The sequence below is a fragment of the Nanorana parkeri genome, unplaced genomic scaffold (genome assembly GCF_000935625.1).
Source record: "Nanorana parkeri isolate BGI_ZX_2015 unplaced genomic scaffold, ASM93562v1 scaffold763, whole genome shotgun sequence".
Lineage (NCBI taxonomy): Eukaryota > Metazoa > Chordata > Amphibia > Anura > Dicroglossidae > Nanorana > Nanorana parkeri.
In genome coordinates, this window is record NW_017307031.1 from 747,174 (window position 1) to 759,711 (window position 12,538).

Genomic DNA, 12,538 nt, shown 5'->3' on the forward strand with positions numbered 1-12,538 from the left:
TGGGCCGCCTCGTGACTCCACGAGATGATGAAAGGTGATGCGAGGAATCTGACACGGCGCTGTTGCCCTTCTGTTTTCTTGTACCAGTCTTGCCCCTCCCCCGTTCTGCCCTAACATTGACTAGTCGCTGACGGCCACAATTCGCACGCTCAGACCCAGATTTTCGGCTGACAGTCCGGTCTTTAAACACTTTAACAATGAGCCGCTCTTGAACATTTAACGGATTCTGCTGTTTTGCTGATACTCGCTCCATGGCTCCGAGCGCCAACAATCATCCCGCGTTCAAAGGCTGTTACATCGCGTTGTTTCCCCGTATCTTCCGAAACAAATCACTTCTACTGTCGTGGTAACCAACCCGCTTCCCTATTTATAATGGTCTGGCCCTCTAGCAACTTCAGCGCCAAATTATAGCTCATTTGCCTACAAACGTCAGGTGGTCATAATAAACTGGCCACTCAGTGTATATAGCACCAACAATTTGCGCAGCGTTTTACAAAATAGTGGAGTACACAATTACAATGCAATTTACAATACAATATAGTTTCAGAACAATAGGGTTGGGAGGGCCCTGCTCCTGAGAGCTTACAATCTAGTAGGAGAGGCAAGTGATACAAAAGGTAATAATTGTTTGGATCGAGTTATTGGAGGAAGTAAAAGGACAGCAATGTTGAGGTGGGATAGGCTTCACTGTAGTCTCAATTGTAGGGAATGATATCATGAGAATCTGATGCCTGTAAGTATTTTCAGCGGGGCTGTTCCTGTAATGAGGCAGCCTGAGGTTGTTGCCTCAGATGGCACCTATTCGGGTAACGTGGGAGGGCGGTAAGGCAGAGCTGCATGGCTGCTCTGCTGCCCAATGTCTGCCGACCACTTTCTGGCCAGACGTCCCAGGTTGCAAAGAACTGGGCGGGGAGATGTGTAAGGGCCGTATACAGTACATCTCCCTGCTCCGCTCTTATCAACCTGGGATACTTTGGCCAGAGTCCTGCCCACCTTCTGGCAACCAGTGATGTCAGTGGTTGCCAGGAGAAGGGCAGGTCACCAAGCCAAGCAGGGAGATGCAGAGCCGCCTGCAGAGAGTGGCAGCATTCTGCCACCACCAAATTGTCCCCCGCCAGAAGCAGCATCGTGGGGCAAAAAGGCTAGGGACGCCGCTGATTTTCATATTTATCTTTTGTAGCCCCTATGTGAATGTATATATGTGCTACTGTAGAGAACTGTGTTTCTGTCTGCAAACAGTAAATGTCCTCTGTGTGTGATAAGAGGTGAAGACTTATGGGGATTGCAGTGCAGAGCAGATATGGATACATTGGAAGTATGTTCTCTGAAACTGCAACTCCCAGGAGGCTGTGCAGGAGAGAGGAGGAGAGTTATGAACGGCAGCTACTGAGCGTGTCCCGTCTGGGACAGCCATCTGAAGGAGAGAGAGACCTGTGTAACCCTGCGTGGGTTACGACTGTGTGTAACAGAGCTGTGTGGTCACCGCTGATATACAGGGACACACAGGCTCTGTGCAGCGATGTACAGAGAGACTGACCCGAGTTGCTGAGCTGGAGAGGATCCAATCGAGTGCCTGAAGTGAGGCCAGGTGACCCGGTTACCGCACAGATGTCGAGGCCTAGTCGCACGGCCGAACCAGCCACCGGGGTGATCCAGCCAGCCCAGCAGAGAGAGAGAGAGAGCCAGATGGAGCCAACCGAGATGACTGCAAACATCCTGGATGAGTGAAGACCTCTTACCAGGGACCCAGACGACTGTCCCTACTTTGCATGAGCTGAGAAGAGAGAGAGAGAGGACGTCCGGCTTCTGCTATCATCCTTTCCAATTGACCTGAGGAGCGGTGAGAGGTCTTTGGCCACAGTGACCCACTGTTTCTCGTTTATACCTGCACTACAGTAAGGGCCCCAACGCCGGCTAGCTTAGGACACCACTACTGGCCAGTAGTATAGGAAGGATTGGGCATTGAAAAAAAGGGAAACCTTAAAGGGACATACACCTCCATTCAAGGGAGGACATTTAGAGACAATTGGCCTCGCATACGTCAGTGCTGACAGCAGATAGCTGCAGTTACTGAGTTGCAGAGTGCCTTAGCCTGTTGCTACACATTCTGTTTGTGATTGTTGTTATGATTATTGTCTTATAATTATTCATATCTGATTTTGTCAGTAAAGTTGCTATAGATCAATCAAAGGTGTGTTGGTGTGCTGTGGATCCACGCTTTGGGCGGTACATTGGTGCAGGGGGATGGAAATACACGGTTATTCAGCGGCTCCTTCGGGGGTGAGCGCTACACTTTTTTATTCAAAAGGGAACTCGAAAAATGCATAGATATGAAACCCCTTTAAATTAAAAGTGGAAGCCTGTTCTTGGAAATATATAGTTTAATGATAACATTTTATGAAAAAAATGTGAGTATTCTTGGTCTGGTCACACATTTTGGGGATTTTCTCAATGAAAAGAATCTAACGCAGTCATTGCAAGGAACACACGTGCAATTTGTTTTACACAAATATGTTTCCTGAAATTAGCAATTCCTTTCCAGTTGATCTAACAGTATTATGGACCCATTAGACATTAAACATGTGCGATTCGTTTCGGAAACTGCAATTCGTAAATTCGGAAGCATCCGAAATCCGAATTGCAGTTTCCGAATTTATATCCGAAATACGAAATTCCGTTAACGAATTTCGGATCCGAATTTCTTTGAAACGGGAACTAATATTACCCCTGTAAATGAGGTTGAACAACATGACAAGATTTTTTTTTTAATCCGAAATTCGGATCCGCTGCTGCTGAGGGTCGCATTACAATACACAGGCAGGAAATACGAAATTCCGTTGACGTATTTTCGTTCCGTTACGAACATTCGTTATATTGAAGTTAAAAAGCAAAATACCTTTGTTAATATATTGGAGTTGATTAGTTTTTTTTAAAGTCCGAAATACGAAATTCGGATACGGAATCCGTTAACGGAATTCGTATTTCGGATACAAAAACAACTACCACATCGTAAAAGCATGCAGATGCCAAAGGACTAGTCACCATTACTGACTGTGGCCTTGCTGCAGCTGATATTTCTCCATTTTTCCCATTACTAACCTATCATGCCTTGTTCTTAACGCGTATAGATTATGCGCGTTTGTCGCGCGTTTCGTGACGCGCGTTTTTACCGCGATTCGCGGTAAAAAAAAAGTGCCACAAACGCACGTTTCTGAGGGCTACTTGGCTGTATCCCAATGGAAACGCTCGACAAAAACGCTGCAAAGAAGCTCATGTACCTTTTCAGGCGTAGGCCGTTTTGTAGCGCGTTCAGACGGGCTGAAATACGGCAAGGTGGGAACCATATCCATATAAAACAATGGGATTTTCATGTTTGAGCGTTTTTTTAGAGCGTTCGTAGAGCGTTGAACGCGCTACAAAACATACAGGTGTGAACCAGGCCTTACTGTAGAGCAGGGGCGTCCCGAGGTCGGGTGTCACCCAATCTCTAGACCGGCTGACACCCCACCGTATCGTCATTGCGCCTGACGTCACCTTGCACATGCGCGATGACGTCATCGCGCATGCGTGGCCATCAGTTGGACGCCGGGCCGGAGGCCATCTTGGTGATGGACACCGGCAGAGAGAGGAGGGGAACGTTTACCTGGCGGGATGAGGTCCCCTTGTCTCTCCTGACACTATCGGGCTCTCGGTCCATGACTAAGTGCCCGAATTTGACTGTCAGACATTTTGGTGTCACCCCTGCAATGGTGACACCTGGGTGCGGGCCACAAACTCCTTGTGACGCCACTGCTTTAGAGGTGGCCATCTTGGTAGAGGAGCACAGCTTTGCTTCTTCATGTGAGAGCAGCTGCCAAGATGACTGGTGATCTGATATCTGGTGGGGTAATGATCAAATACCCTGGTGGTTCTCTGACCCTTGATAGCTCTTAGTGTGTTGTGCTGATACACAACACCCATCTTCTCTAAGCAGCTTAGAGAAGGCAATTGACTTGCAGAAGGCTATAAAATATATTTAGGTCTACTGCTATTGGTTTTTATTGTCACAAATGTGGTCTGCATAAAAGAGTGGTCTTATCTTCTTCTTTTTTTTTTTTCCTTTAATATCTCCATAGGTTGAACTTGACGGACTTGTGTCTTTTTTCAACCTGACTAACTATGTAACTATGTAGTCAACCTTATCTTCATATCCCACCACAAATATTTTGGTATCTTGGATAAACCAGGGATACCTTAAAAGCAAGATGTGTGGTCAGATGAAAAAATATCAAACTCAATATTGGCTTCCACAGCCAAACTAATTTTTAAAGAAACTTTAGAAGAAGAAAACACTTGCCACAAGTATGACACACAAGTATGATATACTGTAGATGTGCTACAATACGTAGTTGTTGTGACGGACCTACGGCTGCAGAGATGTATTACCCCGGAGAACTTTGTTTGCTGTGTGTGTTTTCCTGTTTAATATTTTATCTAGAGAGAGAGCATGTCACTATTTGACTTGATTTGAACCATCCGGACTTCCCTCTTGTTTGGATATCAATGTAATTTTGTGAAGGCAGCAGGCTGTCTGGTGTGGCCATTGTTTTGTTTGATATGATCACGCTCTTATCTTATTAAGGACATTCATTAGGTTCAAAGAGTGTCTGTGCTTAAGGAATTCAAATGAGGCACCCGGCTGTCTAGGGGAGGGGATTGTGCAAGGTAACACACTGAACTCTTATCTGATTCTGTGAGGTGTAAACTCTGTGTGCTTTCTTCAATAAACCAGTTCATGTTTCCGCTCCAAAGTCAGTGCTGTCTGATTCTTGGGGTAAGCTCATGCTATATTCACTTGCTTCGTGTTCCAGCACCCAGGGAACAGGATTAAGATGGAGATATCCAGTCGGGGTATCAGGGAGTCCGTCACAGTTGTTTGGTAGTCATGGTGCAGAACATATAATTTGGGTAGATAAAAATTAATAGGAAAAGAGGTTTGATGACCCAAAAAGACATAATGCTCCTTAAGGTCCACCATGACCTCATTCAACCAATAAAGTATTCAGGTTTGGAATGTTCTATGTAGTCCACAGTTTACATGTGTGGGTAGATGTCAAGCATATGTGTGAACTAGACTCCATACATTTCAAAGAAAAGTATGAAATGAAATGAATAAAAATCTATTAGCTGTCTACAAGAAGTGTCATTTCTAGAAATGAGGACAGACAGTACAGACTGACAGGGTGCCCAGTCTTAAGTAAGGATGGGCTGAACGTTCGAGTCGAACCTAGGTTCGACTCGAACATTGCATGTTCTAGCGTTCGCCGAACGCCGAACATTATGGGATGTCCGCAGTCTGTTTGACCGCGGCACATCCCACAATGCACTGCGCCGTCCGAAACGGCAACTTGGTTTCTTTTGTTTTAAATTTCATTGATTCCTGTCATTCAGGGCACTACCCGGATCCCCATACACTTTTTATGGCCAATAAATTGCATATAAGGCTTCAAAATGGGGACCTTTAATTTTCTGAGTTCTACCCCCATAGACTTGCATTGAGTTCTAAGTTCGAGTTAGAACTTTTTCCATGTTCGAAAGTTCGAGTTAGAACCGAACACGGGGGTGTTCGGCTCATGACTAGTCTTAAGCACAGGTCATGTTTTATTGCTTATTTTTTTCTTCCCTCCAGTAAATTCTGCAAATATTAATGTTCTATTTAAATGTAGAAAAATTGGATTTTCTTTTTAATTGTATAATGTTTTTAATTTTCATGACATTATTCAAAAAGCCTATTTACACATACAAAAATAAATACAAAAACAAGATGTTTTGTTTTAATTTCATTTATTGTAATTAAAATAAATTGTCATGATTCTGTTATTTTAGTAGAGATGATGGACGCGTCTAAAGGACCCAATTCTGGGGCTTGAGGCTCCCCAGTCGCTGTATCTCTTGTATTCTCCGGGTCTCATGTAATACTGACGTCCCCTGTAGTTGGGCTCCTCATAGAACATCCAGAAGCCTTCATGGACATGGGCAGAGTGGATGTCATTGTTGCGGAATCTCTCAAAGACATTAGGACAATCCTCTGTGAAGTCCATCATCTGACCTCTGAAGTCTTCTCTCTCATAGATCCTGATTTTGAAGGAACCTTGATGCTGTTAAAGTAAGTTACAGAAAAATAACAGAAAATGTTAACAAATAAATAAAAAAACTGAAAGTAGAACGGCATTAAAGATTTTCGTTTTGGATTTGTGTGTTATTACCTGGGGACTCAGACGACAAGATCTAATGGAGTCATTGTAGCCCATCCATTGCTGGAAGTCGGGATACTCTCCTCTATGGAGGAAGTACTGGTGTCCTCTGTAGTTGGGTTGCTCATACAGGATCCAGTTTCCACTCTCCACACGGATGGAGTTGCAGCGTCTGAAGTATGAGGTCAGGTCGGGACATTCAGAGCTACACTCGTAGGAGCGACCCTGGAAGTTCCTGTCCTCGTAGAAGGTGATCTGTTGAGTGAAAATAGAAAAATGTGCTTATGCCATTCAGTAAATGGTAAAACTTTAGCTTCATCATCAAAATGTTTCAAAACCCTTTTTTTTAAAAATAGTTTAATCTGCTCTTTAGTTATATACACCGAGTGGCCGGATTATTATATACACTGAGTGGCCAGATTATTATATACACTGAGTGGCCGGATTATTATATACACCGAGTGGCCGGATTATTATGACCACCTGACGTTTGTAGGCAAATTAGCTATGATTTGGCACTGAAGTTGCTAGAGGGCCAGACCTTTATAAATAGGGAAGCGGGTTGGTTACCACGACAGTAGAAGTGATTTGTTTCTGAAGATATGGGGAAACAACGCGATGTAACAGCCTTTGAACGCGGGATGATTGTTGGCGCTCGGAGCCATGGAGCGAGTATCAGTAAAACAGCAGAATTCGTTAAATGTTGAAGAGCAGCTGTTGTTAAAATGTTTAAAGACGGGACTGTCCGCCGAAAATCTGGTTCTGAACGTGCGAATTGTGGCCGTCAGCGACTAATCAATGTTAGGGCAGAAGGGAGAGTGGCAAGACTGGTACAAGACAACAGAAGGGCAACAGTGCAGTGTCAGAGTCCTCGCATCACCTTTCATCATCTCATGGAGTCATCTCGTGGCCCAACGAAGTACTGATGGGGTGGTCATAATAATCTGGCCACTAAGTGTAGTTATATAAAGATGAAGCTTTCTGTTCAGATTCCCATACATATGATTGGATATTTAATTCAGACATGAGTTCATTTGAGCTCTCCTCACTTTTTGGCTTTGAGCATAAGAGGAAGCGTGCTGCCTGAATATGTAAACGTCATCACTTGGCCCACACAGGGTTCTCTATAAAGCCCCTTGTCCCACTTAAGCTCACATTAAGCCCCCCTGCCACTCTGTTTCTCTGCTTTCCTAACCCAACGTACGTTACATTGCAGGTGGTGTCAGAGTTTACACAGGGTTGATGAAGTTCTTACATGAGCACCTCATCATAAGAGGAGGCCACATTTTTCCACATACCTGAAAACACTGGGTATGTAGTAGAGGCAGAGTGGTGCAGAGCAGAGAGTGAGTATAATTTAAGCAATAGTCCGAGTGATAGAAACTCTTTAATGAACAGAATGGTTCAGAGCAATGGTGAGAGCAAGAATATAGGATGATAATTGGAATTTTGACCCTTTAGAACCTGGCTACAATTACACAGCCATTTACCTAATGACCATGGGCTATAGTCATTTCACTACAGTGTACCTAGACATCCAGTTCCAATGCATTACCAGGAATTGATAAAAGAGCAGCATTCTGAATATTAGCATCTCATTCAAATAAACCCATTCACTTCTTTACTGCATCTGCTCTTAAACTGATAGACTGGTAGGCATTGTTGATTGTACAGCATGTTTTCTGTCAATCCAGGTTGGGGTTGTGCAAAGCCCTGAGTGGACTTAATAAAAACAAATCAATACCGGCCATAAATCTTTATCAGGGATATTCACAAAAGGGTGAAGAGTTTAGGGAAGGCAGGAGAAGTGAACAATCTAGGACAACAGGCTGAACTGGAAAGTGAGCTGAATTGGAGGATTTTTCAGCTATGTTGTCCTAGATTGTTCACTTCTCCGGCCTTCTGCAAACTCTTCACCCTTTTGTGAATAACCCTGTATATCTGCCAACCATACAATATCAATAATGTAAAAAGTACGGTTGGAGCAGTCACAATGGTCAACAAGCCTCAGTCCCAAAAGGGGCCTGGGACGAATCTTGCACCCATTACTGCCCCTGGAACCAGGGAAGAATAGCTGCATGAGTCTGCTAAATTCCACTACTGCAAGTGGCCCGGAATGCAGGGTGCTATGCTCCAAGGCAGGGTGTTATGGCATCTCTCCATAAGTTCCCTATAGTTGGTCATGTGAGTTAGTCAAGGTTAGTGAAACATCCCTGCCACCTTAAAAGTAAGGCATAAGTAACCAACAAGAGTGGGGGGTGCAGCAAGGTTGAGAGGGCTTATCCAACCCTATAACATTACAGGAGGACCTGGATAAAATAGGGAAGTGGGCAACTATATGGCAGATGAGGTTTAATGTCGATAAATGCAAAGTAATGCACTTTGGGGTTAAAAATAGGCAAGCGGGTTACACATTAATGGGAACTCCACCAGGGAAGTCAGAAATGGAAAAAGATTTGGGGGTCATAGTAGACCACGGATTGAACAGTAGCTTGCAATGCCAGGCTGCAGCAAACAAAGTGAGACAGTACTCTCCTGTATTAAGAAGGGAATGTATTGCAGGGACAAATCTATAATTGTGCCACTTTATAGATCACTGGTTCGGCCTCATCTGGAGTATGCGGTCCAGTTTTGATCACCAATCCACAGAAAAGATGTCCTTGAGCTGGAAGACCAAAGCTACAAGACAAAGTTACTAAATTTAAACATGTTCACATTGGAGGTGAGGAGATTAAGGGGGGACATGATTTTCATGTACAAGATGTTTAGTGGTGATAGCAACATCAGCAATAAACCTTTTACAGTAAACTCCATAACAAGAACTGGAGGCCACCACCTAAAATTGGTGGAGAAAGGATTTCAGCACAAGAGGGTGTAGGGGGTTCTTCTCAGTTAGAGCGGTTAGGGTCTGGAACTTGCTGCCGCAAGCAGTAATTTCAGCTGGGAGTGTTCAGCTGTACAGGGGTACAGGTACACTTAAGAACAGGATCACAAATGGACTCATACACATGCAGAATCACATACATACACACAATGGGTTAAACTTGATGGACCTGTGTCTTTATTCAACCTCAAATACTACGTAACTATGTAACGTTTGCACTGTGGCCATCACACCACTGAGCAGTAAGTTGACATATACAATCAAAGAGATGAGATTATGAAAACTAACCTTACATTTTAATCAGCAGTATTAAAAATGAAATGTTTTTGGAATGTCACAACTCATGGTATTTCAGCAATTTTCTTCTCTACTATAAAATGACTTCTTCTGGAACAATTCCGAACCCAACACAAATCCGCAAAGCGTAATTAAATTTACATTTCTCAGGTAATCTTTTATGATCTTCTTACCTTTCCCATATTGCCTGGCTTGTCCAATGTGCTCCTGTTAGTCTGCACTGATACATGTACAGAGGGGAACGCGGCCTTTATATACTCAGCACAAGTGCTCATGTGTTAACATTTTGCCCAATAATCACAATGAATAGCTATTCTTTACGTTTTCTGTGTTGAGAATTGTTCGGTGCTTTTAACTATTGTCTGTGTCTTTTTTTGCATCAGCACTCGAATGCTTTACCTAGGCTGCTCAGCTGAAACAAAACTGCAGAGCCAGTCACGTGAAAGGGCTGAAATTTGTGTCCCTTTGTGTGTTGTTTAAGTCATCCCGACATATTGACCTAGACTTCCAGCTGGACAAAACCTTTTTTCCCCATGTTGTCATATGAAGGGGTTGTATAATGTATATAGGCGACTTTTATGGACAATGTTCCAGTGTATAGCCAAACCTCCTGCATCAGAGAACGCACAAACTTTATTGTTATTTAGTGTTATCACAAAGTTGTTATATGGTGATTATTATTATTATTATTATACAGGATTTATATAGCGTCAACAGTCTGCGCAGCGCTTTACAATATAAGGAAGACATTACAATCACAATACAATTCAAGACAATCAAGACAAAATGGTAAGGAGTGCCCTGCCCCTGAGGGCCTACAATCTAAAAGGGAGGGACAAGTAATACATGAGGAGGGAGCTGTGTGGGGATGAATTGTTTGAGAACATGATAGTTCAGTGGTTAGGTTGAGGTGGGATAGGCTTCTCTGAAGAGATGAGTCTTAAGGGATCGCCTAAAGGCAGTCAGAGTGGGAGATAGTCGGACAGATTGGGGTATAGAGTTCCAGAGGATGGGAGAGACTCTAGAGAAGTCCTGGAGGCGAGCATGGGAGGAGTTGACGAGGAAGCTTGAAAGCACAAGGTCTTCGGAAGAGCAGAGGGGACGGTTATTTACTTTGAGATATAGGTGGGGGGCAGAGTGGTGGATGGCATTGTAAGTGGTTGTTAATATTTTGAATGTTATCCTTTGGGTGATTGGAAGCCAGTGGAGGGATTGACAGGGGGGGTTGCAGACACTGAGCGGTTGGTTAGGTGAATAAGTCTAGCAGCTGCATTCATGTAGTTGTAATTTTACCAGAGATGGAGTGCTGAAGTTGTCTACCTCTGTTCTAGAAGATACAAAGCAAGTATGCCATCTGCAGGAATCTGAAGATGGTAATTACTGCCAAGTGGAATGAGCACCCGTAATGTTGGCTCCCATTCTGTTGTTAATAGTAGGGAACCTATTTTAATGTAGTAGACCTTTTTTGTTGTGTTTACGTGTGTTAAAGGTGCTTGAAAAAAAAAGGTTTTCGATTAGAGTTACTTCATGAAATGTACAAAAGTTTAAAGTTGGGAATATCATTGTCAAGGATCATAAGGTATTCAAATAAGAATACCAGAAGGACCTATTTAACGTTATCAAATGCCGGGCACTAGTGGTTTGCTTCACCTTATTGGTCATATTAGGTCATCAAAGGCTGGGCATTTATGGTTTGCTTCACCTTATTGCTCTTGTAAGGTCATCAAATGCTGGGCACTTATGGTTAGCTTCCCCTTATTAGTCATGTAAGGTTGTCAGATGCTGGGCACTTATGGTTAACTTTACCTTATTGCTCATATAAAGTCATCAAATGCTGGGCACTCATGGTTTGCTTCACCTTATTGCCCATGTGTAAGCACCATGCCCGTTCCGCGCATGCGCCAAGTACCGCTAGGCAGAAGAATACACGCATGCGCACAACGACCACTTCCCACAGAAAGACGCGCAGTATGGCGCACAGGAAGTGATGCGCAGATGGAGCGTGTTCTAAGTAAAAGGTGCCAAAGGCGCACAGGAAGTGAGGCGCAGATGGAGCGTGTTCTAAGAAAAAGGTGCCAAAGGCGCACAGGAAGTGATGCGCAGATGGAGCGTGTTCTAAGTAAAAGGTGCCAAAGGCGCACAGGAAGTGACATCATTGATTGATTCACTTCCCTATTTAAACCAAGTCAGCCTGTCACTTACTTGCTGGATTGTCTTATCAGCTCCTGTCTGTGTTGTGTCTCCTGTTTCCTGTCTTGAATATTAGATTGCCATTGCCTGGATTTTGACCCGTTCCTGCCTCAACTACCTGCCTTGACTGCCGCCTGCCTTTTTGACCCTGGACTGTTTTGATTATTCTTCTGCCTCTTCCTTCGGTACTGCAACTGACCTCCTGGATTTTGACCTCGGCTTGCCTCGACTTTGCATTCTGCATTACCCTTCTACTTGCACGGTTTCATAACTACTGGCACTCGTGCCACTCGGTGTCTGCCTGGCCTCTGTCACCATCCTCAAAGGGCTTGTAGACACGAGGTGCAAGGGAAGCCTCCTCAACCATCCAGTCTCCCAGACCAGGTTCCTAATACCATGTAAGGTCATCAAATGCTGGGCACTCATGGTTTGCTTCACCTTGTAGACAGCAATCAAACATCTCCCTATTGCTACTTTCTGTGCACTAAATCCCTGTCACTGGTCCCAAAAGTAAGGGAAAATACCTTTTACATATTCTTGGATAGCAGTAAAAACACCACATGGATCAGGGCTGTCCCTATAATGAGGCTGTTGCCTCAGGTGGCATCTATTTGGGTCACGTGGGGGTGGGGGGTCAAAATGTAGAGATGCATGGCTGCTCTGCTGCACAATGTTTGCAGTGTGCCTGCCGACCCCTTTACAGCCAGACCGTCCCAAGTTGCTAAGATGCGTAAGGGTCATACACATCTCCATCTCCGCACCCAGCTCTTGCCAACCTGGGATGCTGTGGCCAGTGTCTCACTCAGCTTCTGGCAACCAGTGATGTCACTGGTTGCCAGTAGCTGGACGGGATGCCAGCCAGAGCCGGAGCCTGAGCTGGGTGGGGAGATGATACAGAGGCCCACCAACCCTCCAAAAAAACCCCACCATGCAG

At 44.3% G+C, this 12,538-nt stretch overlaps 1 protein-coding gene across 1 annotated transcript; it reads right to left on the minus strand.

Moving 5' to 3' along the window:
• Nucleotides 1-5,861: 5,861 nt before the first annotated feature.
• Nucleotides 5,862-9,596, minus strand: LOC108793603 (gamma-crystallin-3-like). Its single transcript, XM_018564594.1, has 3 exons — nt 9,588-9,596; nt 6,246-6,488; nt 5,862-6,137 (listed from the first exon to the last, which is right to left on the minus strand). The coding sequence occupies exons 1-3, from the start codon at nt 9,594-9,596 to the stop codon at nt 5,862-5,864; spliced, it is 528 nt and encodes a 175-aa protein (XP_018420096.1).
• Between the last annotated feature and the right edge of the window lie 2,942 nt (nt 9,597-12,538).

Bases quoted from the DNA above. Each gene is read 5' to 3' on its own strand.
- LOC108793603 (XM_018564594.1), bottom strand. The intron at 6,138-6,245 runs GTAATAACACAC...TTACTTTAACAG, and splicing joins CTTGTCGTCTGAGTCCCCAG to CATCAAGGTTCCTTCAAAAT.